The sequence below is a fragment of the Mesoplodon densirostris genome, chromosome 6, assembly GCF_025265405.1.
Source record: "Mesoplodon densirostris isolate mMesDen1 chromosome 6, mMesDen1 primary haplotype, whole genome shotgun sequence".
NCBI lineage: Eukaryota > Metazoa > Chordata > Mammalia > Artiodactyla > Ziphiidae > Mesoplodon > Mesoplodon densirostris.
The window spans coordinates 40,706,920-40,734,838 of NC_082666.1; the positions used below are offsets into that span (position 1 = coordinate 40,706,920).

Sequence of the window (27,919 nt, forward strand, 5' to 3'; positions counted from 1 at the left end):
GGGGAGAGTGAGGCAACTCAGAGATTAGCCACAGTGGTAAGGAGCTGTGACTCCACAGGTTGGAGGAGCTACTGTTACTGGGTGTTACAGGGTCATTTGACAGAAGCCATAGTCACAGTGGGGAATGTCCAATGGGTGCTGGGACCAGGGAGACTCAGTCATTGATGGAGATGCCAAAAGAAGTAGAAAGAGGGGAGGAAATACCTTGTTTCTCGCCAACTCTCAAATGTTCCATCACTGCTCCACATTGGCCAAACCTGACAGGAAGCCAGAAGACAAGGCAGCCTGAGAAATGAGGTTCCTTGTCATTCAGAGAAGATCATAATAAGAGCAGGAAATGGACCTTAGAGCAAACAGGCAGTCTACCTCCTAGAAGTGTATATGTTGTGATAACTCATAGAATTGACATGAGGCAGGGAAAGAAGATCAGAAATTCAGAAGACTTTAGTCCTGGCTGGGTTATCAACTCATTAAATGGCTATGGAAAAGTCCCCTGACCTCTCTGAGTCATATGCAAAATGGGGATGGGGGGCAGGTATGTGACTTCTATTGTCTGTTCTGGTCCATAAACCTATGATTATGTCCCAGAAACATAGATACAAGAACAAAGGCAAATTTTCATGGAAGGCCCAGAATCCCCCATCGATTTCAGTGAGTGCTGAGCTCCCACCCTGGTCCCCTTGGATCCTTGGTTAATTGACTTAGCCTTAGTTAACTGCCCAACTTCAGGTTGTTTGAGAATCTAATGACGAAGTCACCTAAAGCCACCTCCTCCTAGGCAGGGCTGCTGGTTGTGGTTGCCTGGGGTGGGGTGGGGGGGATGCTTTAGCAGCTCAAGTTCTGAAAATTCCACCTGTTTTTTCCCAAAAGGCCCATCTTAGGGAAGGATCCCAAGACGAAACGTATGGTCAGTGGAAACGGAGTATATTGCCACCGGCCAAATGGCAGGTATAACTCCTCTTCCTCTGACAATGGCAGCCATTGAGAATCAAGACTTTCTTTCTCACTGAAGCAGAATGGACCCCACAATTTTACTCAGCTCATGAGCTTTAGGAATCCACTTCCAGTATAAGTAGACTTGTGGAGATAAACCTATTTGTGACGCTCACAGGGAAGTGGGAGGCCCTTGCCTAGAGATCGCCTACGACTTTCTCTGCCTCATGCACAGGGGAAGCTGACCCCATATTATGGTCCTAAGTCCTAGGGTACTTAGGCCAAGTCTGAAAGTATCTGTGCTCTTTTGCTTTTGCACGCACCATCTCATTTCCCTCGGGTGACTCTGGTGTTACAGGTCTTCCCTTCCCTGCACAGGGAGCAAATCCTCCCCAAAAGACTGGCTTGCCCAGATGTTTGCTCTCCTTCTCCCGGTAAGCTTGGGTTGGAGGTCATGCTGATATATTATTATCTTTTTATTTTTATTTTTTTTGCGGTACGCGGGACTCTCACTGTTGTGGCCTCTCCCGTTGCGGAGCACAGGCTCCGGACGTGCAGGCTCAGCGGCCATGGCTCATGGGCCCAGCCTCTCCGCGGCATGTGGGATCTTCCCGGACCGGGGCACGAACCCATGTCCCCTACATCGGCAGGCGGACTCTCAACAACTGCGCCACCAGGGAAGCCCCATGCTGGTATATTATTATGCATTCCACCTGTGCCCTTAGGTATGTGGTCCCCAAGGCTTCCTCCATCAGCCTCCATACCTCTTTCCAGAAGAAACAATCAGATGTGAGATGAGGTCATATGTGAGAAACACTGCAGAGGAAGAATCAGAAAGACATAGTGATTTGCTGAAGGAGAAGGAACAGAAGGCCTCTCTGAGGTAACCAACTTCCAAGATGGACCCCAATGACCCCTGTCCCTGGTATGCACACCCCTGTGTAGTCCCCTCCCACACTGTATCAGGTTGGCCTGTGTGACCGATGGCTATGGCAGAAGTGATGTCACTTGTGAGATCAGATTATTTAAAAATCTGTGACTTTTGTTCTAGGGGTTTTCCTCTGTGTCTCATCACTTCCTCAGGACAGGGCGGGGGGTGCCATGTCATGAGGACACTCAGGCAGTCTATGGAGGAGCCCATGTGGTAGGAACGAAGGCCTCTGGCCCACAGTCAGTGAGGATCTGAGGCCTGTCAACAACCTTGCACGTGAGTTTGGAAGAGGATCTTCCAGCTCCAGCCAAGCCTTGAGATGTCTGTGGCCCCGGCAGACAGCTGACTGCTACACTGTAAGAGATCCTGGGTCAGAACAACCCAGTTAAGCTGCTCCTGAATTCCTGACTCTCAGAAACTGTGTTTAAGTTTTGTTCTTTTAAGCTGTTTAGTTTTGAGGTAATTTGTTATGCAGCAATAGATAACAGAATTTCCTCAGGTTTCTGCCTCAAGAGAGAAGATGGATCATGAAGCTATTAAACAAGAGAAGAAACTAAGGGTGCCAAGCAGGTCACAGGAAGGGACAAGGGAGAAGGAGAGTTCCTACCTGGTTAATTTGCATAGAAAGGGCTTTACACACCATATGGCAAAGGATACTTGTATGGACACAGAGACCTCAATTTCCTAACCCTAAACAGTATAGTGTCCAAAAATGGGACTGAGTGTCTGAAATTAGACCTATCTCAAAAATTTAGAAATGATGATTTTATGAAGTAGTCAGTTATTGAGGCTGAAGGCAGATCTGAGTCTGGGTATCATACACAAATAGGGAGGTGGGGAGGGAATACTTCCATTGACTGGATTTTAAAAAGCGTGTTATCACCATCATTTCCTCCCCAGTTCTCTATTATTTCCCCCTCTAAACAGCCTAGTTCTAGATATTTTGTTCTAGAGTTTTGTCCTGATCCCCTGTCATCCTCTTGAAGGCTCTTTTTGCATCGGCGCCTGAAGTCTCCCACCAAGGGGATTAGTTGCCTGGCCAGACCCCAGGAAGCTCTCAGCTCCAATCCTCCCACTGTCCCCACAAGTCTCTTTCCCTCCCTTTTTTTTTTTTTTTTTTTTTTTTTGCAGTACGCGGGCCTCTCACTGTTGTGGCCTCTCCCGTTGCGGAGCACAGGCTCCGGACGCGCAGGGGCATCCTTTCTGCCAAAGTCTATATGTTTTCTTTCTAGCTTTCCACTTGGTCTCTAGAGCTATAACTCTGAAAGTATAGATCAATTCATCTGTCTAAAAGCCACACCCATAAATATACCCTTGTCTGATATAAGACTGAATCACTTTCTTATTGGAATGTTTTCATAAATAGGAAAACAATCCTAGGCAAAATTTCTTGAAAATGTAGATTCCCTTCATGTTCCCAGTCTACTCCCTTCTTGGTCTTCTCTTCTTTCTCAACTGCAGCTTCACTCCTCCCTCCTCAACACACTCAAACCGAGTGCCAGTGACTTCATAACCGATGGTTTTTTCAGCTTTCACAATCTGATATTCTTATGCATGTCACACGTCATGGTGCAAACGTCTAAAACAATCTAAAGTTAAGTCACTATATTTTCACAGGGATGAAAGCTTTAACCCCTGGATAAAGGTCTAGTGGTGGAATTTTGGGCATCCGACAAAAAGTGGAGAACTGGTCGACATAAGGTCTTCATGGAGTTAAACTCTCCTGAAAATCATACTCTCTACGAGGTGACTCCTATCACACACACATTCCCCACCCCTCCCTCCCCCCACCCCTGTGTCCCAAGAGGGGAGGAAAATCTATGTGCATTTATAAACATGCTCTGCAGTTATCTGGATATGTAATCACCGAAAGAAATGCAGCTGTGTTTATTCAACATGCACAGCCTTGCACCTCGTCCATGTTGCTAAAATGCTTATGGGATAGATGTTTAGGCGCCAGCCTGCAATTCTGATGTTTATAACTTCATTATTTCCCAACTGAACAATTTCTTCCAACATGAAAAGGAAAACTCTCTTTCACCAGGGCTCGTTCTACATGCCCTGGGATACCCACCCGCATGGAAGACTCCCCTGGAGAGCCCAGACTAACTGCACAGGAGTTGTGGGAATGGGAGGAGGCCACTGAAAATCAGAAAGAAAACAGGGTAAGATGGGGGTCACAGGCAGGCCCATGGCTTGTTGCCATTCAAGAACTTCTAAATTGAGGAAGAACTTGTCAGAGTAACAATTACTTCAGCTTCTTGTTACATGTTTGTGTGTATGCAGAGTAGTCAAGTGAGGATAAGATACACTATGCTGCTATGGTCTGAATGTGTCCGTCCAAATTCATATGTGAAATCTTAATGCCCAAAGTGATGGTATTAGGAGGTGGGGTCTTTGGGAGGTGCTTAGGTCATAAGGGCACAACCCTCATGAATGAGATTAATGCTTTTATAAAAGAGGCCAGACCGACCTTCCTAGCCCCTTCCACCATGAGAGGCCGCAGCCAGAAGTCGGCAGTCTGCAACACAAAAGAGGGCCTTAACCAGGACCTAACGACGCTGGCATCCTGATTTCCGACTTCTAGCCTCTGGAACTGTGAGAAATAATTTTCTCTTGTTTATAAACCATTCGCTCTGCAGTATTTTGTTACAGCAGCCCAAATCGACTAAGATATCAACTAAACTAACATGTTTGCTTGTCTTTTTAGGAGGAGCTATCTTTAAAGCCATCTATAAAACTTGTAGGGAATAGATTCAAACCATATATTTTCTTTATTTTCAGTTTACTATCTGCATGTCTTTTTGCAGTTGGAGTGAAAGGGGGTTATTTTTAGTTTAAAAAAATGTTTCAAGTTTCACCACTTTCCATAAAAATCACCCGTTTTCAGAGACTTGATTAACACAGATCAACAACTGGGGAGAGGGCTGCTTCAACAGGCTCCGGTAGGAGGTGATGAGCCCCCTGTTGCTGTGGGTGTGGCTTGATGGGATGTTTTCCCACACTGGTCTGGTCACTGGAAGCCAGGGGGCCACAGATGTGACAGCTCAGTGGGTCAGATTCTTTTATAAACTCCCCAGAGTTACAAAGTCTTCAGGCCTCCTCTAATTCCTTTCCATCTGTACTCCTTCCTGCACCGGATCTTTTTTATGGCTCCATGTTCTCATTAAACCTAAGTTACAATTTCCATCGTAGGTAAGCAACCCTCTTGCTTTCTTGTTACACAAAAACCAAGAGCAGACTACTAAAACAGGAAGTGTCAACCACAACTCTCTTTCACCCCTACACACACACACACACCCACACATTCTCACACACACCCCTTCTTTATTATCATTCTTCTTCATGGCACAGTCACCAAAACTGTAACTCACCAATCATAATAAACATATATGGCAAGTCCAAGGAGAATGCTGCTTTGACTTGGATAGATTTTGTGTATGGTCAAAATGGACTGGACTGAAAGTGGCTTTGAGTCAGAAAGTCACCTCTTCTTTAACAGAGGTGTTTTGGGTGCAAAATACGCAAGCTGTTTGTACAGGCAAAGACAGTACTTTTCATCTGGAAGTCCCTTGTGAGTATAGGATTTCATGTATGGAAAACATTCGGAGATCCTCTCACGGAATTTTCTCATTTTACACACGAGGAAATTAAGCTCCAGAGATGTAAAATGACTTATCTGAAGTCACACAGCTAGTTGGCAGCCCAGCTCTGAGTACTCAGTTCTCTTGGCTCTCACTTTTTAGATTCTTTTCAACACTCCATGCTTTTGGTTATAGGGCATTTTGATTTGTTATTTTCTGTTGATGTTTGGTGATTCATGTTTTTTGTTGTTGTTGTTTGGTTGGTCATTTTTGTTACTTGTTTAAATTAAGACAGTCCATCATTGCCTTTTCTCCCAAGACTCAACTGGGATTCTGAGAAACAGAGATCCATCTAGACAGTGCAGCAAGGGGATAAGGAGGCTGAAAAAGAACACTTCCAAACATTTTCATGTTTGGGATTATCAATTCCTCCTTTGCAGTTGTACAACGATATTATAGTATTAATGTGTATTTCCCCTTCAGTTCTCATGAATTTTACATTGGTTTCTTGATGCAAGTAGGGGGTAAAAAAGGTATTAATTACAGAAATGTTCATTTTAGACCTGAAATCTCTTCTAAAATATCTTCTGCTCATTCTTCTAATTTAAAAACTTAATAGTAAGATACAAAACAATGAAACTATTTTTGTGTTTGTGTGTGTGTGTGTGTGGTGAGGGGACATGTTTTAACATCTGGTTTTGATATCAAACTAAAAATACTCCAAAGGTCTACATCGTCCTTGGTCCAACAGCTGAACAATAAATGTAATTTTAAAAAATCGTTCCCTTCTTAGTATTTTGCCAACATCATTTTGGCTTTGTCTAAAACAAAGAAACATCATAGTGATCTAGGAAATTTTAAATTTTAATATCACTTTAAGTTATAATGTATTTTCCTAGTCAGCTATCTTTAACAATGACCCAAATAATTATAGTTTTTAAAATAAATTTCCTATGTTTAACTGAATTTCCCCTCCGTTCAACTCATGTTCAGTGATGTCATCAGCTTAAGCAAGATCTCCTAGACCACTTGGCTGGTTCCACAACTATTATAATGATCCAAAGGGAAAAAGGAATGGGTTACCAGAAAAAAATGCTTTGGTTTTAAATAACATTTTATTCACTGGAATGGAAAAAAGGCAGGAAAATGCAGAAAGTACATAAACTTTGAATAAAGATTTCCATTTTTTAAAGATTTTTTTTTGTAAGTATGTTGAGGCTCTAGAATCAAAAAGATATTAAGGCCTCTTCCTGTCTAGCTTAGCAAGAACACCATTACACATTCTTGACTGTTCCAGGTCTCATCAAAATATTTTCAAAGGGCACACATACTCACACACCACACAAAAGTAAACATTTTTTCCAAGAAGCATGTATCATATTGTTATGTATGTGGTTATTTCATCAGTCATTTTTAAAGGTCACCTAAAATCCAGTTATCTGAATGATGGAGGCGAGAAAGAGCACTTAGGTTCAAGAGAAGCCAGAACCCCACAATGGCTAAAACAAAGTAAGAAAATGTAGTTTTTATATTTCCAGCTATTTCATTTTAGAACTAGAATAACAATGAGGAATAAGAAATGATTGACAATGATTGAAAGAAATACTCTTTTATGGCTGCAAATACATTTTCAGTTCTTGTCCAGAGAACATTGCTACTTGGTAAAAATGGGACGAGAGCTCTTATGAAAGAGGAATTTCAGGATGGAAAGATGATGATTTTTTTTTTCAAATTTGAAGTTTATTCTTTAATGAGTTTTTTATTTTATCAGTTTCAGATTTATTTTTTAAAGTACAAAGATAAAACACAGTCCCCATATATCCCATACCCAGTTTGCCCTACAACTTACATTAGTATATTTGTCACAGTTGACACATTATTATTAACTAAAGTCCAGATATTAACTAAACTACTCAGATTTCCTTAGTTTTTCTCTAAAGTCCCTTTTCTGAACCAGGATACTACATTAATTTTAATCATCATCCTTAGGCTTCTCTTGACTGTGACAGTTTCTGAAGACTTTATTTATGTTGGCCTTGAGAGTTTTGAGGAGTACTGGTCAAGTATTTTGTTGAAAGTCTGATTTATCTCATGTTTTTCCCTTGGTTAGACTGGGGTTATGGGTTTGGGGGAAGAAGATCACAAAGATGCCATTTTCATCACACCATACCAAGGGTACATACTATCAATGTGACTCATCACCGTTGATGTTAACTTTGATCTCCTTGCCGAGGTCACGTTTGTCAGATTTCTCCAATGAAAATTTACTTTTTCCCCCTTTCCATACTGTCATCTTTGGAAGGAAGTCACTATGAATAGCTCACACTTAGGGAGTGAGGAGTTATGCTCTACCACGTTAAGGGCAGAGTATCTATATGACTTGGACTTCTTTTGCACCATGGATTTGGCCATTCTCCTCCATTTGTTTATTTAAGTCAATCACTGTTTTATATTAGTATGGACTCATGGATATTTATTTTATACTTTGGATTATCATCCAAAACTATTTTTTGTTGTGTTTTGTTTTGTTACTTTTTTTTTAACATCTTTATTGGAGTATGATTGCTTTACAATAGTGTGTTAGTTTCTGCTTTATTAAAACTATTTTATTTTGTTGCTCAGTTTGAGTCATTAGGAGCTCTTTCAGATGGCTCCTTGGACTTTGACAGACACACGTAATTCCAGGTTCTTGTTGCTGCTGTTTGAGCATTTCCTTATTTTCTGGCACTATAGATGCTCCAGCTTCATCTTGCATGTTGCCTGCCCCAGTCCCAGCCGTTTCTCCAAGAAGCCCTGGTGCCTTTACTGGAGAATATATTAGAAACCAAGATCCAGGTGCTAGGGTACACTCACTGCTTCTAAACCCACTCAGCTGACAAACAAGGAAATATATGTGTATATGCTATCACTTGCAAACAACCGTATCTATAATTATTTCTATATGCAACCATCTGTATCTATAGTGTGCTAAACATGAGTTCATAGTGATGTTTCCAATTCTAATCCATTTCCACATGGATCATTCTAGCCTCCTCCCCTTGCTCATCTGTAGTCTCCCACTTCAGCAGTGAGAAACCTGGCTCCCATCATCTGCATCCATTTACTAAATTGCTCAATTCCAGGATACACATACAGCGGTACCAGGATTGTTAACCTGTACCCCCATGGGAAACAACTATATCAACTACAGTACAGTATTTATGTACAGTTCCTTTTGCCTTTAGCCTTAAAGTTACTTAGGTCAGTATCTGTTTCCTCTACTCCCTTCAGTGAGGTTGTTTCGTACATTTTTAATATAGCTAGATTGTTCTGTCACATTTTACATTTCATCCTAGGATCCTCTGACCCCTTAAGTGATTCTTTATTTACATATTATCAAACAAAATAACAAGTTTTATTCTCAACAAAGGGTAGGATGAGAGTGAGAAGGGGAGAAGCCACTGATGGAACTTGAAAGTACCAGTTTAGAGCTTTTCTTAAGTTTCTGTCTAGTATCTGCTTAAAAATAGAAGTTTATTGAAAGCTAATATAATTTGTTTTTTTAAATGTATTGAAATCTTTGCATACAATAAGGGACATGGTAAAAATCAAAAGTAAGAAACATAGCTCCCTTTCACAATTAACACATGGATTTTTCTAGGAGCTTTCAGTAACTTTATGCAATTTTCCTACTTGTAAAATGGGAATAAAAAGTTTCTCATACAGACTAAGAATTTATAGTAGGCATATGGATAGTATTCTGCCATTCAAGGATAAAAATGTAACCACTGGGCTTCCTTGGGGGCGCAGTGGTTGAGGGTCCGCCTGCCGATGCAGGGGACATGGGTTCGTGCCCCGATCCGGGAGGATCCCATGTGCCGCGGAGCGGCTGGGCCCGTGGGCCGTGGCCTCTGGGCCTGCACGTCCAGAGCCTGTGCTCTGCGGCGGGAGAGGCCACAGCAGTGAGAGGCCCGCGCAACGCAAAAAAAAAAAAAAAAATGTAACCACTACTTTAGTTTAATAAATGTAGACTCTATGCCTTGAAGGAAGTAAGCTCTAACCAGTTATATTTTTCACACAATTGGGAAATTTTACATTTTCACACAATTATATTCATAAAGCACTGTAACCCTGATGATTACTATTTGCTCATATCACTAAGCAATTATTTGTGTCTAGTAACCTGGGATCCTTGGGCATTTTAAGTCCTTACAGTATCCAAACAGTTACCAGTATATACCTAGATTTATTCTTAAGCATGTGGGAAAATTTACAGATTTGGTGGCCATTCATGGAAGATTGTCTTGACTGTAATAAAATTCCCCCCAAAAAAAGAAAAAAAAAGGAGAAAAAAAATCTTTGAGGATTAAAAAAAATTTTTTTAGCCCTGTAAGACTGCATAAATGCCATTTATTTACTAACATATAATCACAAACTTCCAAAAATACAGCTTAAACTCCTGCTGTGATCATGTGTTTTACTGAATTTTCAGAAAAGGAGACATCAAGAGTAAATTCAAGTCAAACTTTCAGGAGCAAAATGTGCCCACGGACCTTCTGAGTTTCTTTAAGGAAACCAGCATTTATCAATAACTCATTCCTACTCAACACTTTACATGCAGTGTAATTCACAAGTCTAATCTCTTTCTTTGTAGTAAGCACTGAGAAGAAAGTCATGTTTGAGGCCATTACTGAGTATTTCTTCTAAATACTGTTGATAGTTTCTTCTTTCCCGTTATTCTAACTCAAAAATGAAATATCTGAGAGTATAAAACCTAGAATTTCCTAGTTAAAATTCAGAGACAGTATATTGTCAAATCTTACTGAAAAGCCCATCTTCAATAATTTCAAAAAAATATGAAGATACAGTAGGAACACCTATTTCTTTCCCTCACAGACTCCCAAGAATATCAAATAAGTTATTCTATAGATAAGTCACTATGCTTTTGTACTGATGTAAATTTGCACCACCCCTGCACTATCCCAAAGGCCGCCTCAGACTCCAGCAGAAATGACAGGAAGCAAACTCATTCTGAGCAGGGAGGGAGACCAGAGCAGGAGGTAAGATTAGAGGCAAGGAACGGGATAATGAGAGCTCAAAGTCAAAGTGATGCTTTAAAAAATATAATCTAAAAGGTTTTTGGGGGGCTGAGTTGGGGGAGAGATGTAAGCAATTTACCGAGACCACTGCCTCCACTAAGGGAGTCCAATGCTATAAAAGAAGGCGCTGAAAACAAGCTCACAGAGATGAACACTCCTCCAACCAAGATCTGCTATAATTATTGGATTGCTTTGCAGTACATTAGCACAAAGAAATAGGTAGAATAATGAGGAATCAATAAAGTTTGATTTGAAAATTCACAAATTCTAAAAACCCTGAACAACTGTTAGAGGACAGGCAGGAAGAAAAGAACAAATGACTGCCTAAATACCCGCCCTCTGAACATCGATGCCTCATCAATTCCTTCTCCCCACACAAAAAATCAGCAGTCTCCTTGGTGTCAGTTACCTAGAATCATGGTCAAAGAGGCAAGTGTGGACTCAGCAGGACTGACTGTCACCCTCAGAACCAGATCTTTCCAGTGTTTGAGGGTTCATATTACATAATAACTGACAAAGTCCAGGGAGGCATTGCTGCCAAGAGACAGGTACAGTAAGAAAGCCCCAGAGCAGAGCTGGCTTTATTTGGAAGCACTTTTGCCAGGCTTCACACCAACCCAACTTGGCAGCTATGTAATCCCTCAGGGGGAATATGAAGGAACTCTGAGCAAGTATTTGCTCAAAGATATATATCGTTTCCATCTACAGTACTGGGAGTTGCCAGCAGAGATCTCAACAGAGAGCTAGGCTCTGCATTTAACCATTAAACCTGACTTTCAGTCTCCTAACTCAGAAATACAGGGGCTTAATAAAGTAATCTTTTCATCCTGACTTAAGGGAAGTAATCCTATTAAGAGTTCAGCATGCCTGGGAATTTACCTGCTTCACTGTGGGTCGAAGGATTTAAGGTTAGATGGGTAATGCCACAATAAAGAGGAGTGTCTTTACAAAGACTCACCTCCCAGGTATGTAAGATTAATGGGCAGGGGACTGCAGAGTGCCCAGAAAACCTACCTGCCACTCTGGTCTGAGGTCCACGTAACTGATCGGCCCTGGGGTTTGGTTGTGTACCGTATCCTTATGGCATGAGGAAAGTCAGTAGCTGTCTGAGCCCCTGTCTTCCTGATCTGTAAGCTCCAAGTGTCAATGTCAAACAGGAGCTCCCCACAACCAGGAGCCTGGCTGCAGCGAGCATAATAGTCTAACTGTTCCCTCCAACGATCTGCAGGCAGAGCCACGAGTTCACGTACAATCTGATTCCTGAGCTTGGGAGACCTTGTAAATTTTTCAATACCTGGCACCGCAGCAACATCCACCTCCTCAACCTTTAACACAGATAAATCACAGCAGTCCAACACTAGCAAAAAATCCTCACTCCCATGATTCCCTGTGTCACAGCAGTACTTTGAGCTAGAAATCCCAGAAGCCTGTTCCTGGTTGTCATGGTTACCATCTTTACCAGAAGTAGCTTTTTCACCTTTACCACAGACTACAAAATCATTATATCCCATTTTAGATGAGATGGTCCTTGTACTTGTCACAGGAATATGGCAGGGTTCAGGCGTCCTAAATTTGCAGGCTTCGTTTGACTCTGATGGGTAGGTTTCCTCGGTGGAACTACTCTGTTTCTTGAATTTATTTCCAGACTCGAAGAAAAGCACTATGGTGCCCTCAATGATTTGACTTTCGAAATCCACATCTAAATCCAGTACATAGTGCTTCACAAGTATGTGGCTGGTGTTGGCCATGAGAGGCAGGTCATCTCGGGAAGGATCCAGCTTTATGTCCATGGTATATGTGTTGTTCGAGAACTTTGTTAAAATCTCAGAAGGGGCTTCCTGTCAGTCCCAATCTTCCAGAGTCATAAATGGCTGCTTACCAAAAAACACCTGATGCCACAAATTAGGGTTCCACAACTTTCAGTCCCCTGGTAAAGAAGAAAAACACAATCACACAAAATTCCAAACAAGACCCTTTGCTCCTGCAACTGCTGCTTCTGCAAGTTGACTACCTTCTTAAATAACTCCCCAGTTTAGTAGAAGCTCATGGCTAGAAGGCAGACTAATCTTTTTGACTGACATCAAAGAAAACTACATTATGGGTTTCTAAAAATATTTCAATTATCAATGGAATGAAAGGGGCCTCCACAAAACCAGAAGAATCATGTTCCTAAGTAGAACAGTCCTTGTTTTGGAAAAGAGCAATTGTTAGGCAAAAGTGTAACATCACTGTACCTCTTGTTTTAAAAGATATTAAATGTATCGTTTCTAATTCTGTGCACCAAAAGAAAAATGATTGTTTCTCTACTGTGATTCTAAGTAACAAATGTGAATGAAGGCTAAATGGTCTCATATGTTTTATTCTTTGAGAGTAATCATTTAATACATACAATGTAACTCCAGGGATTATTGTACTTTTCACATTAGGACTGCTCTCATATCAGCACTTCCAGTAAATTACAGGAAAATGAGCCAATTTACCAAGAGTGCATTCTAAGTATTCCTTTGAGATTGTTCATGGAGATTTTTCAAATTTATAGTTAAATACTCAAGGTATATCATTACATCTTAATAGCTGAAAGCCCATTAACATTCTGGATAATAGCCTTCTTGTGGCAAACGAAAAGGTCTTCTCATCTGAAAAAAAAAAAGGTATGCAAATGCCTATAAAAGGAAGGAGAGAAATTAAAACGTGGAAACAGATGTTGTAATAAAATGCCCAAGTTCTTTTTAAAAGTTCTGATCAAAATGTAGTCCTATTTTATAACAGCAATCCAGCTAAAAGAAAAATTATTTGAAATTATTTCAGTCCCTGTTGTGTACCTAATTTCTTTCAGCATATTTTTTTTAACCAAAAGTGAAAAAAAAAATGGCAGGGAAAAAGAAACAAAAACTCTGACAGAGTAGATTTATTTAAAATCACTTTTGTATTTCTAAATATCAAGAGGTATTCTTTTATCAACAGCAAAACAACATTACTTGCTTGACTTTTCAAGTAAAATTGAGTCCTCCCTTTTTATTGTTTAACTCCTCCTCACTTCCCTTCTAACTTTTTCTGCCAATCTCCTAGACTCTTATTTCCTTTCCTTCTAGAATCTCATTCCAACAATCAAAACTATTGAATTTTCATTTTCTACCGCTCCACAGGCTATTTCCTCATCAAAATCTCACCTATCCTTAAAAGAAGCTGGTTCCCTGCAGCCTTGTACAATCTGGTTTCAGGCTATTTTTTCCAGTCATGGAGACCACACTCCCTTTGAATCCTTGTCCTCTAGTCAAAGGGCCTGCTCAGCACACTGCTCCCTAAAGATGACCTGACATCTTGCCTCCATGCTTTTTGGAGGCAAATAGTGGGCCATACCTGGAGTGCTCCTGGCTCCCACCTCCCATATCCACCTGCCAAATTCTCTTCTCCCTCCACACAGTTCAAGTCCAATTGCCTCCTGAAATCCTTCCCTGCTCCGTACTCTCCCTCCCCCATCCCCACCAAACTGTATGTGGTAATACACACTTTGACTTTAAGAATGATAGGAATTGAGAGAAATCAGGGATGTAAAAGAATAGCTTGAGATCACTTTAAGGAGAAGCTGGCACTCACTTTAATCCTAGAAAAGTCAATGGGCAAAGGTAATAAGCCAGGGTATTTTCTTTTCTGCATGAGAACAATTGAACTTGTCACATAATGAATAATAAACTACAATAAAGTTGTTTCTATGTAATTAGAAAAAACGGATGTTAAAACTTCATCTTGCTGGTGTTTGGAGCTGCTGTAATGCAGTATTTTGTTAACTGGGCTATTAAAAAAATTTTTTTATAATAATAAAAAAAAACTGAATACACACACGAGGAAAAGCCTGAATCAATTAAGACAATGGTTAACTTTGTGGCTGTCTAAACTACCAAACTTGAAAAAGAATACTTTAGTATTTCTAATAATATAGATAAAACCATTTATTGTCTAACCCTAATAGATTCCTTCATTTACTTGTGAAAGTTAATATAATTTAATAAAATATATTCTATAGAGTAGTTTTCATCACTTCTGTCCCTGGTGGCTGTCCCTAGGCTGCCTTAGAGCCCTGCCCATCCAAGACTGTTAATGTCACTTTTTTTGTCAACCTAACTGGAAATCTTTTTGTCCTCTTCAGTAGATTCTTTTTTTTTAAATTGAAGTCTAGTTGATGAACAATATTATATAAGCTACAGGTATACAATTCAGTGATTCACAACTTTTAAAGGTTACATTCCATTTACAGTTATTATAAAATATTGGCTATATTCCCTGTGTTGTACAATATATCATTGTAGCTTTTTTTTTTTTGCGGTACGCGGGCCTCTCACTGTTGCGGCCTCTCCCATTGCAGAGCACAGGCTCCGGACGCACAGGCTCAGCGGCCATGGCTCACGGGCCCAGCCGCTCCACGGCATGTGGGATCCTCCCGGACTGGGGCACGAACCCGTGTCCCCTGCATCGGCAGGCAGACTCTCAACCACTGTGCCACCAGGGAAGCCCATTGTAGCTTATTTTATACATAATCATTAATACCTCTTAATCCCCTACCCTTATGTTGCCCCTCCTCCTTCCCTCTCCCCACTGATAACAACTAATTTGTTCTCTATATCTGTGAGCCTGCTTCTTTTTTGTTATATTCACTCGTATGTAGAATTTTTCAGATTCTACATATAAGTGATCTCATACAGTATTTGTCTTTCTCTGTCTGACTTATTTCACTTAGAATAATACCGTGGAAGTCCACCCACGTTGTTACAAAAGGCAAGATTTTCATTCCTTTCTATGGCTGCATAGTATTCCATTGTATATGTATACCACATCTTCTTTATCTGTTCATGGACATTTACGTGGCTTCTGTATCTTGGTAAGTGTAAGTAATGCTGCTAAGAACACTGGGGTGCATGAATCTTTTCCAATTAGCGTTGTTGTTGTTGTTGTTTGAATATATACCCAGGAGTGGAATTGCTGGGTAATATGGTAGTTTTATTTTCAGTTTTTTGAGAAACTTACATACTGTTTTCCACAGTGGCTGCAACAATTTACATTCCCACAACAGAGTACAAGGGTTTCCTTTTCTTCACATCCCCTCCAACATTTGTTATTTGTGTTCTTTTTGATGACAGCCATTCTGACAGGTGTGAGGTGATATCTCATTGTGGTTTTGATTTGCATTTCCCTGACAATGAGTGATGTTGAGCATCTTTTCATGTGCCTGTTGGCCATCTCCATTTCCTCTTTGGATAAATGTCTATTCAGGTCTTCTGCACATTTTCTAATCAGGTTGTTTGTTTGTTGTTGTTGTTGTTGTTGTTGTTTTGGGGGGTTTGATGTTGAACTGTATGAGCTGTTTATATATTTTGGATATTAACCCCTTACCAGTCACATCATTTGCAAATATTTTCTCCCATTTAGTAGGTTTAGCAGGATGTCTTTGTTTTTTTTTTCTTTGCTGCACAGAAGCTTTTAAGTTTAATTAGGTCCCATTTATTTATTTGTGCTTTTATTTCCTTTGTTTAGGAGATAGAGCCAAAAGAACATTGCTGTGATTTATGTCAGAGTGTTCTGCCTGTGTTTTCCTCTGGGAGTTTTATGGTTTTGGGTCTTATGTTTAGGTCCTTAATCCATTTTGCATTTATTTTTGTGTACAGTGTTAGAGAATGTTCTGATTTCATTCTTTCACATGTAGCTGTCCAGTTTTCCCAGAACCACTTATTGAAGAGACTTTCTTTTCTCCCTTGTATATTCTTGCCTCTTTTGTTGTAGACTAGTGACTTTATTTCTGGGCATTCTATTCTGTTCCATTTGTCTATATTCTGTTTTTGTGCCAATACCATTCTGTTTTGATTACTGTAGCTTTGTAGTATAGTCTGATGTCAGAGAGTGTGATTCCTCCAGCTCTACTCTTCTTTCTCAAGTTTTGGCTATTCGGGTTCTTTTGTGTTTCCATACAAATTAAAAATTTTTTTGTTCTAGGTCTGCGAAAAATACCATTGGTATTTTGATAGGGATTGCATTGAATATGTAGATTGCCTTGGATAGTATGGTCATTTTAACAATATTGATTCTTCCAATCCAAGAACATGGTATAGCTTTCCATCTGTTTGTGTCATCTTTCAATTTCTTTCATCAGCGTCTTATAGTTTTCAGAGTACAGGTCTTCTGCCTCCTTCAGTAAGTTTATTCCTAGGTATTTTATTATTTTTGATGTTATGGTAAAGGGGATTGTTTCCTTAATTTCTCTTTCTGATAGTTGTTAGTGTAGAGAAATGCAACAGATTTCTGTATATTAATTTTATATCTTGCAGCTTTACTGAATTCATTGATGAGTTGTAGTAGTTTTCTGGCATCTTTAGGATTTTCTACAAATAGTATTATGTCATCTGAAAACACTGACAGTTTTACTTCTTCTTTTCCAATTTGGATTCTTTTTATTTCTTTTTCTTCTCTGATTGCTGGGGCTAGGGCTTCCAATATGATGAATAAAACAAGACAAGGGCATCCTTGTCTTGTTCCTGATCTCAGAGGAAATGCTTTCAGCTTTTCACTGTTGAGTATGATGTTAGCTGTGGGTAGGTCCTATATGGTCTTTATTATGTTGAGATATGTTCCCTCTATGCCCACTTTCTGGAAAGTTTTTATCATAAATGGATGTTGAATTTTGCCAAAAGCTTTTCTGTATCTATCAAGATGATCATCTGGTTTTTATTCTTCAATTTGTTAATGTGGTGTATCACATTGATTGATTTGCAGATATAGAAAAATCCTTACATCTCTGGGATAAATCTCGCTTCATCACTGTGTATGATCCTTTTAATGTATTGTTAGATTCAGTTTGCAAATATTTTGTTGAGGATTTCTGCATCTAGCTTCATCAGTGATATTGGCCTGTAATTTTCTTTTTTCGTGATATCTTTATCTGGTATTAGGGTAATGCTGGTCCCATAGAATGCGTTTGGAAGTGTTCCTTCCTCCACAATATTTTGGAATATTCAGAGAAGGATAGGTGTTAACTCTTCTCTAAATGTTTGGTAGAATTCACCTGTGAAGCTATCTGGTCCTGGACTTTTGTTTGTTGGAATTTTTTAAATTACTGACTCGATTTCATTACTGGTAATTGGTCTGTTCATATTTTCTGTTTCTTCCAGTTCAATCTTGGGAGATTGTACATTTCTAAGAATTTGTCCATTTCTTCTAGGTAGTCCAGTTTTCACAGTAGAGTTGTCTCTCATGATCCTTCATATTTCTGTGGTGTTGGTTGTAACAGCTTTTGCATTTCTGGTTTTATTGATCCGGGCCCTCTCCCTTTTTTCTTGATGAGTCTAGCTAAAGGTTTATCAATTTTGTTTATCTTTTCAAAGAACCAGCTTTTAGTTTCATTGATCTTTTCTATTGTTTTAGTTTCTATTTCCTTTATTTCTGCTCTCATCTTCATGATTTCTTTCCTTCTACTGTCTTTGGGTTTTGTCTATTCTTCTTTCTCTAGTTCCTTTAGGTATAGCGTCAGGGGCTTTTTGGCTTTTTTTTTCCTATAAGTTATGATAATGTTTTATTTCTTTTTTCCAGCTTCATTGTGATATAATTCACCTGTATTTTTTTCCATTCTTTTTTTATTGACGTATAATTGATTTACAATGTTGTGTTAATTTCTGCTGTACAGCAAAGTGATTCAGTTATACATATATACACATTTTTATATTCTTTTCTATTATGGTGTATCATAGGATATTGAATATAGTTCTCTTGAACTATACTGAATATAGTGCTACACAGTAAGACCTTGTTGTTTATCCGTTCTATATATAAGAGCTTTCATCTGCTATAGGGTTAGGTTGTTTACTTAAGATTTTTCTTGTTTCCTGAGGTAAGCCTGTATCGCTATAAACTTCCCTTTTAGAACTGCTTTTGCTGCGTCCCATAGGTTTTGGATAGTCATGTATTCATTCTCATTTGTCTCCAGGTACTTTCTGATTTCCTCTTTGATTTCTTCAGTGAGCCACTGGTTGTTTAGTAGCATATATATAAAATTGCTTTAAGTTGCTGATCTGTTAATTTCAAATGCAATTTAACAATCCAACAGTTGTACTCTCCTCCCCTCATGATTACTATTTTTGATATCATATTTTACATCTAATTGTTTTGTGTCTCCCTTAACTGCTTATTGTGGATATAGATTATTTTACTACTTTTGTCTTCTAACCTTCCTACTAGCTTTGTGCCTGGATGATTTCCTACCTTTATGTTTGCCTTTATTGATGAGCTTTTTCATTTTATAATTTTACTTGTTTCTAGCTGTGGCCTTTTCTTTCTCACCTAGAGAAGTTCCTTTAACATTTGTTGTAAAGCTGGTTTGGTGGTGCTGAATCCTTTTAGATTCTGCTTGTCTGTAAATCTTTTGATCTCTCCATCAAATCTGAATGAGAGCCTTGTTGCGTAGAGTATTCTTGGTTGTAGGTTTTTCCCTTTCATCACTTTAAATATATCATGCCACTCTCTTCTGGCCTGCAGAGTTTCTGCTGAAAAGTCAGCCGATATCCTCATGGGAGTTCCCTTGTATGCTATTTGTTGCTTCTCCCTTGCTACTTTTAATATTCTCTTTATTTTTAATTTTTGTCATTTTAATGACTATGTGTCTTGGTGTGTTTCCCTTTGGGTTAATCCTGTAGGGGACTCTCTGCACTTCCTGGACTTGGATGACTGTTTCCTTTCTCAGGTTAGGGAAGTCTTCAGCTATTATGTCTTCAAATATGTTCTCAGCCTCTCTCTCTTTTCCTTCTGATACCTCTATAATGCAAATATGAGTGCACTTGATGTTGTCCCAGACGTCTCTTAAACTGTCTTCATTTCTGTTTTTTTCTTTTTTCTTTTGTCTCTTCAGTGTCAGTGATTTCCTCTACTCTGTCTTCCATCTTGCTGATCCCTTCCTCTGTATCATTTAGTCTACTGTTGACTCCTTCTGGTATATTTTTCATTTCAGTTATTGTATTCTTCACCTGTTTGGTTGTTCTTTATAACTCTTTGTTAAAAACTTCTAACTTCTTGTTCTGTGCATAAATTCTTCTCCCAAGTTCTCTGATCATTTTTATGATCATTACCCTGAACTCTTTCTCAGGTAGATTGTCTATCTCCACTTCACTTAGTTCTTCTTCTGGGGTTTTATCTTGTTCCTTCATCTGGAACATGCTCCTCTGATGCCTCACTTTGCCTGAGTTGCTATCTGTATTTTTATTTATCTGGTAAGTTAATTATGTTTCCTGACCCCAAAGAAGTGGCCTTCTGTAGGAGAAGTCCTATGTGTCCCAGCAGTGCACTCCCCTCTCGTCATCCAAGCTGTATGTTCTAGGGGTTTCCCCTATGAGGGCTGTGTGGGTCCTTCTGTTGTGGTAGGCTGAAAATGTGGGTGGTCTGGTAGTCTTGGTTGGCCCCTAATCCACTTGGTTGCCAGGCCCTGCCTTGTGCGGAGGCTTCTGGCTGCTGGTTGGCTGGGCCTGGTCATGAAGCAGCTGACTGCAGAACCCCAGGGGGCCTCGGGGCTAGTGCTGGCTCACTGGTGGGCAGAGTCAGGGTCCAGTAGACCCCAGGGCTGTTGTCTACCCACTGGTGGGTGAAGCCAGGTTCTGGGGTTAGTGCTGGACTACTGGCTCACAGAGCTGGTCCTGGAGTCTGGCTACAGGGCCCAGGGATCCCACAGCTTGTGTCAGATCACTGGTGGGGAGGGGCTGGCTCCTGACACAGTTGGGTACAGTATCCGGGATGTCCCAAAGCTTGTGTTTGCCTGCCAATGGGCAGGAACAGGGCCCAGCTGGCCCCAGGGCAGGGTCTGGCCTGCTATAGGCAGGCTGGGTCCATAGGCTGTGGGATCAGTTTTCTTTTTCTTTTTTTTTTTTTTTTTGTGGTACGCGGGCCTCTCACTGTTGTGGCCTCTCCTGTTGCGGAGCACAGGCTCCGGATGCGCAGGCTCAGCGGCCATGGCTCACGGGCCCAGCCACTCCGTGGCATGTGGGATCTTCCCGGACCAGGGCACGAACCCGTGTCCCCTGCATTGGCAGGCGGACTCTCAACCACTGCGCCACCAGGAAAGCCCCATAGTTTTCTTATACCTGGTGACCCCCCCTGGAGCGTGGAGCTGGGTCCTAGCCCTCTGGTGGGCAGGATCATGCCTAGAAGCATGTCTAGAGGTGGCTGTGGGCTCAGGAAGTCTTTAGGCAGCCCATCTGCTGAGGGGTGAGGCTTTTTCCTACCCAGTTCATTCCATGGCCTGAGGCATCCCTACACAGATGCTAACGAACAGTTGGGTGGAGCCAGGTCTTAGAACTAAGCTAGAGGGAGGGTTCCACAAAGGCGCCTACCAGCACCAGTGTCCACATAGTAGCAGCTCCCCAGAATGGCTGTCACCAGTGTCTATGTCCCTAGGGTGAGCCACAGCTGACCCCTGCCTCTCTGAGAGACTTTCCAAGACCACAGGTAGGTCTGGTCCAGGTTCCTATCAAATTACTGCTTTTGTCCTGGGTCCCAGAGCATATGAGATTTTGTGTGTGTGCTTTAAGAATAAAGTCTCTGTTTCCCACTAGTCCTTTGGGACTCCCGAAATTAAGTCCCACTGGCCTTCAAAGCCAAATGCTCTGGGGGCTTGTCTTGCTGGTGCAGGACCCCCAAGCTGGGGAGCCCAACGTGGGGCTCAGAACACTCACTCCTGTGGAAGCACTATAATTATCCTCCAGTTTGTGGGTATGGGAGTTGATTATATTGTGAATCCGCCCCTCCTACCCATTTCATTGTGGGTCCTTCTTTATGTCTTTAGTTGTAGAAGATCTTTTCTGGTAGGTCCTGGTCTTGTTCACTGATGGTTGTTCTTAAAATAGTTTTGATTTTGGTGTGGTTGTGAGAGGAGGTGAGCTCAGGGTCCTTCTACTCTGCCATCTTGGTCCCCATCTCTAAACCTCTTTCAGTGGATTCTTGAGTATACTCCATATAGAGGCAATTATAAATCTTTTCTCCTTTTAACTTTCCAAGTCCATGCCTGGTGACTCATTCTTACCTGATTATTTGGCCTCCTACCTGACTGAGATGATTTTGAATCCCTGAAACTCCACCATACCTCAAGGATTTCTAGGTCTTCACAATTAGTGCCATCTCCTGATTCAGAGGAAACATATTGCCTTCTCCAGATTCAGAGGAAATAATAATCCCTTCTCACCAAAGCCAATTTTTTCCCCCTGCATCCCAGCTTTTGGAGTCTGAGAGAGCCAAATGAACAGCACTCTTCTTGCACATCCAAATTCTGAACATACTGGGAAATAAGATGAGGATATGGCAAAGGGAGACCAAAATATCACATTATTGATGAAGACTAAACTGGAGAATATGACTTAGCGTGGGAGCCATATATATCTCAAAGCATTATGTTGTACACCTTAAAGTAATACAATATTATGTGTCAATTATATCTCAATGAAACTGGAAAGAAAACAAACAAGCAAAAACTACGTTTGGTCCTGTTGTCCATTTTAACTAGTCTACTTTACTGAATTCTCAAGCTGAAAAATTCCTTAGGGCTCATTTCCAACACTCTAGTTTTACAAATGAAGACAATGAGGTCCAGAGAGGTAAAGCAATTTGCCCAAGGTCAATTTCTGAGGCTCTTCCATTTGCTGATACTTTTCCTTGAAATTCTCATCCTCATGACCATTTCCTTCATATTGCCCAAGTCATAAATCAAATGCTAAGACTCTCTTCCATATCCCCACTCTACCTTTTTTATCTTCTTTCACTTGTGTGGACTAGAATCAATTCAGAGTATAATAGCTTTGGAGAAAAAAGGAGAATTTTTAAGCAAGCCCAGAAGATTCAAAAGATCACCATCACCTTCACATGGTTTCTAACCTAAGTTATGTATAATGTGTAAGTCTATTAAAACTTGCTTCTTATTACACCTATTTCCTATTTGCCTTGGATTCATGGATGACCTAAACATTTTTCTCTGCAAGTACAAAACTCTCATTGACATCAATCAGGGTCACAGTCCCATGTTTAGGGAAGAACTGAACTGACTGTGGTTGCAAACGCATATATCTGGCCACCTTGAAAGCCCTCTCTCAGCAAATAGTAACCATATTTCTAAGCAGTTTGTTGACTTCAGCACTTTTTGCTATTATTGTGCTCCAATTTTAAATGCCAGCTCAACTCACTAAAGCATTTTTCCATTCTCCGTCATAAGCCATAACATAAAATTCCTCCCTTTATCAAACCCAATGATTAGTTTCCAGTGGCTAACCACTGCTACCTCTAAAATAAGTGTACTATGTGGTGTGTGTTTTAAATGTTTAAATGATTGTTTCAGCAACACCATTAAAGGTTTTGAAAGATTTAATGTACAGCAATATTTTTCTTAAGAAAGGCAGGGGGGCGGGGGTAACTGGAAGAGGATTAAATACTAAACAGAGCTATGGCACCGCAAAGAAACTGCCTTGTCACCTTCAATCACCCAAACAGCAATGAGCACATTTACAAATGTGTGAAACAGCTTCCATTCTGGAACCCTCCAAAGAAAATAATTTCTCTCCTTTCAAGCTACAAAGCCTTCTGTATCACTCTCATGGCCCTTAACTTATCCTGCCTCGTTTTATAGTTACCTTCATCTTCCAAAGGTCTATAAAGCCTAACTCATCTCTGTGTTCATGACCATGTTAAGTAGAATACTCTGTACACAGTAGGTTCTCAATAAATATCTGTGGAATTTGACATCTGAGGGCATTTGTGATTTCAATGTCTAGTTATTTACAGCACAGGGATTCTGGTTTGCATAGGTTCTAGAAGAAAGTTATTGCTTAAACATCTTCTTCCAGACAGCTCTCATTTCTTCTTCTCATCATACACCTGTACTTCTTTCTGCCACATCTCTTTTCTTGTAAGCAACTCAAGGGAAAAGGAGAGAGTTTTGCATATATGCTTATTACATAGCATTGAGAATACTGGGAATAGTTACAAAATATTTAATTATACAGATTACTTGTTCAGAGGAAGACAGTTGTCTTCTATTGGAAGTGTGTTCATTCTTTAGGATACAGTGATTGCTCTTAATGACAGTAATTAGGTTACTGAAGTATACTGTTTCTGGGCATACTTCCTCAGATAGTCAAATGCATATAGTCATAGGAATATAGCTTATTGATGTGAAATTTGATGATTTCAGAATTAGAAGGAATCTTAGAAGTGCAAATGTATTATGTTTAGAAATGTCACACTAACATATTATTTTGTAACTTATTTCTCTCACTCAAATAGTTGCAAAATATAGCCATGAAAATGCAAATAAATCTAGCTTATTTAATTGCTATACATTGTCCTGATATGAATATTCCACAATTTTTTAAAAAAATTTACTTGGTTGCACCAGGTCTTAGTTGCAGCATGCATGTGGAATCTAGTTCTCTGACAGGGATCAAACCCAGGACCCCTGCATTGGGAGTGAAGAGTCTTAACCACTGTGCCACCAGGGAAGTCCCTGAATATTCCACAATTTATCCATACATTTCCCTACTGATAGAAATTTCAGTTCTTTCAAATTTTTCATTATTAAAATATTGCAATGAACATCCTTGTACATTTCCCCTGGTACACATGTGCAAGTGTTTCCTGGGTAAAACACCTAGAATTCCATTTTGCCTAATATTAATATTGTCACACCTGCTTTCTTTCTTTTTTTTTTTCCTGATATACTGATATATCTTCTCTATGTATTTATTTTTATTTTTAACTTCTTTGGGTTGTTTTCCCTTGGGTATCATTTTTAAGCAACATTGGGCTGTATTTTTTAAATATATAGTCATTTTAGATAACTGAAATTAATTTTATTTACAGTTATCATGATTATAAGAGCACTAGTCTCAACCAACTTATTTTGCGCTATTTACCATGAATTTCTTTGCTTCTTAGCTTTTACTTTTCTACTTTTTGTTGAATTTTTCTGAATTCTTTTTCCCTCTACTGTTTCATACCTTATACAATCTATTTCTTTTCTTGAATATGCCTACTTAAAGTCAATCTCTGAAAAATACAAGACCATAGAAAGTCTTATCATGAGTCCTTCCTCTTCCCTACTCTACACCAGCTTCCATATTATTGTCGCTAATATCTTAGCATCACATTGTTTTCAACAACCTTCATCCAACTTAGGAAAAAGTCAGTACTTATTTGTTCACAAGCTTCCTTGATCATGATGGATTCATACATTTCACTCCTTCTTTCAGGGTTCAATTTTATTACAGTTACTACTGCTACATAACAAATTAACCCAAAATTTTATAGCTTCAAACAGCAAGATTTTATTATATTCTTTATAAATATAAAATATATTTATTATACAGCTTATATATATTACTCAGGGCATTCTTCTGAATCTTATGAATTTGACTATGGCACTCAGTGGAGAATGGGCATGTCTGGGAGGTCTGATGATCAGAGTGGCTACACAAAACCTCTCTAACATGGAAATCTCAGAATAGTCAGAAAACTTATACGGTACCTGGAAGCCTCCAGAGCAAGTGTCCCAAAGAACCAGTTGAAAACAGAATGACCTTTTCTGATCTAGCCTCAAAGGTCAAGGCTTTGTGGAACTGGTATCACTTCCACCAGATGCTATTGTTTCAAAAGAGAGTCATATGGCCAGTCCAGATTCAAGAAGAGGGAATTCAACTCCACTTCTGGTTAGGTAACATTGGAGAAGAGCATGTGAGATGGTAGATATTGTTATGACCCCTTTTGGAAAATACAATTTGCCACAAGTTCCTTTTTACTAAAGTATATCTTTAGTAACTCTTTCCAGAGGAATCTGGGAGTAGTAAACTCTTTCAACACTTGTATGTTTGAAAATGTCTTTAATATATCCTCACTATTAAATGATCATTTAAGTGTAGACTTTTAGGCTGACAGTTATTTTCACTTAGCACTTTGAATATATATTACTCTACTATATTCTGACATCTTTTTGCTGATAAGAAGTTCGTAATCAATTTGCATTTCTTGATATTTATTTTCTCCCTAGTAGCTTTTATATTCCTTCATTATCTTTGAGTTTCTACAGTTTCATTCAATGTGACTAAATATGGATTTATTTTTATTTGGCTTGATCAAGATACAGTGTGCTCCTTCAGTTGAAGGACTCGGCAATTCTTTCCATGTCTAGCCCTGAGTAGACAGCAGATTTCCTTGCCTTTCTGTTGGGACAGTGTAACGGAATTTTCTTTCTCCACTGAATGTAGGGATCTCCCCCTTATGGCTTCTGGCTTTACACAAATAATTCAGTTTTAGTTCTCCACATGTACTGAGTCCACGGCTGGGTACCCCTTCCTTGGTGGAGATCAAGTCTCCCTTACCCGCCGCCCCCCCCCCCAGCTATTAAGGCCTATACCTATTCCTCTGTGAGAGCCTCTTAGATTATATTCCTATTCATCATACTAACTTTACATTCCCTCTCCATTCTGGTCAACTAAGATAAGCCTTTCTTGGTTTTGAATTTGTGTGTGTGTGTGTAGCCATGTGTATGTTGTTATAATTTACCCAGCATTTCTAAATACCTGATATTGGGAGGGGGATTTCCTTTCAACTCAGTTGATCATATGGACCATAAAGCCATGAACCCTGCTATACCACTTAAATAGTCCATACCCACAAGTCCTTTGGCTCAAGAAATTTTCATGAAGGACATGCTTCACTGAATAATTTTATAAGGACCATAGCTATAGATACCCATTCATCATCACAGAAGCCTGGAGAGATGATTAAAGATTAAGAGGATAAGAATATGTGCAAAGAAAGAAGCCAAGATGCAGAGAAAGCTGGATTATATTATTCATTCATTCAACAAATATGTGGAATCATCTTCAATTTTCCCTTTGTCTAGTAACTCTCTCGCTCTCCCCACCATGTCCTCAAGGAAAACTTTCCTGACCTCACTGATTAAGTCAAATTCCCCTATTATGAAATCTCACAGCACTGTGTACTTTGCAGCACAAAAAAAGTTTTAGCTTTACATCTGTTTTTGTAATTATTTAATTAATATTATTCTTCCTCTTAAATGAAGGGGAGTGTCCCTTCTGGTAGTAATGGAATAGCTTATATCAGACCAATCCTCCCACTGACAACACTTATAAACTCTAGACAACAACAACAAAAATCTAAAGGCACATGGGAATAAGCAAAAAGCTCACAGAAACTGTAGGTAGTTGACACCTGGGAGAAGAGAATGGCACTGAGTTTCCAGTTTTACAGTTTTTCATCTAACACTAGGCCCTACTTGGTGCTAGGCAGAGCAGCTAAAATTCAGACTGAAATCTGCAATTTCAATGGCTGAAGAATAGGAGGGCAGAGTTCAGAACTGACTCAGCAGCTAGAAAGTAAAGAAGGAAAACTTCAGGAAGGATGAGAGCCTCATATTCTACATATAAACTGCCCAATTTTCTAACTGACCCCATGTTCGGGGCAAACCAAACAGTCCCCTTATGATAAATGAACAGAACTAAACTGAGATTTTTACTGCTGCCTAATGCAGGGAAGGTGAAGTCAGAAGTCTGAGTTCAGCCAAGTTAACTGCCTGCTAAAATAAAATATTTAGTACTGCTTAGAGGAACATAAGGAACCCAGAGTTTCTATAAAATATCAACACAATGTCCAAGATAAAACCCGAAATTATTAGGCATAAAAGAAACAAGAACATAGGACCCGTATTCAAAGAAAAAGCAATCAAGGGAAACTGACTTGAGTGGACCAAAATATTAGAATTAGCAGGCAAGGACCTTAAAGCAGCTATTAGTATTATAATTAAGGACATAAATGCTGTAATAAATGAACTAAAAGGAAAACTGAGCAGAGATAAACAAAACTAGACTCACCAAGAAAAAAAGACAGAAAGTTCAAATAAATAAAATCAGAAATGAAAGAGGAAAAGTTACAACTGATACCACAGAAATACAAAAGAACATAGGAGACTACTATGAACAATTATATGCCAACAAACTGGACAACATAGAAAAAAATAAATCCTAGCAACATACAATCTTCCAACACTGAATCATAAAGAAATAAAAAATCTTGAATAGATCAATTACTAGTAAGGCAACTGAATCAGTATCAAAAACCTCCCAACAAATGGAAGTCCAGGACCAGATGGCTTCAGTGGTGAATTCTACCAAACACTCAAAGAAGATTTAATCATATCCTTCTCAAACTGTTCCAAAAAACTGAAGAGGAGGGAACACTTCCAAATTCATTTTTTGAGGCCATCATTACCCTCATACCCAAACCAGAAAAGGACACCACAAAAAGAAAAGAAAAGAAGAGAAAATTACAGGCCAATATCCCCAATGAACAAAGATGCAAAAATCCTC

The 27,919-nt window shown here is 39.6% G+C and overlaps 1 protein-coding gene across 9 annotated transcripts in view; it reads right to left on the bottom strand.

Annotated features, from left to right (window-relative positions):
- Nucleotides 1-27,919, bottom strand: part of AOPEP (aminopeptidase O (putative)) — a 382,430-nt gene that overhangs the window by 311,983 nt on the left and 42,528 nt on the right. For 8 of the 9 annotated variants that reach the window (XR_009532789.1, XR_009532790.1, XM_060101598.1 and 5 more), the window contains exon 2: nucleotides 11,541-12,453. The exons of the other annotated variant lie outside the window; for it this stretch is intronic. Coding sequence is in view for 6 of the 8 variants with exons in the window: in XM_060101598.1 (XP_059957581.1) it covers nucleotides 11,541-12,316 (776 nt within the window). In the remaining 2 variants the exon portion in view is untranslated. The remainder of the gene's footprint in view (nucleotides 1-11,540; nucleotides 12,454-27,919) is intronic. 9 annotated transcript variants of the gene reach the window in all.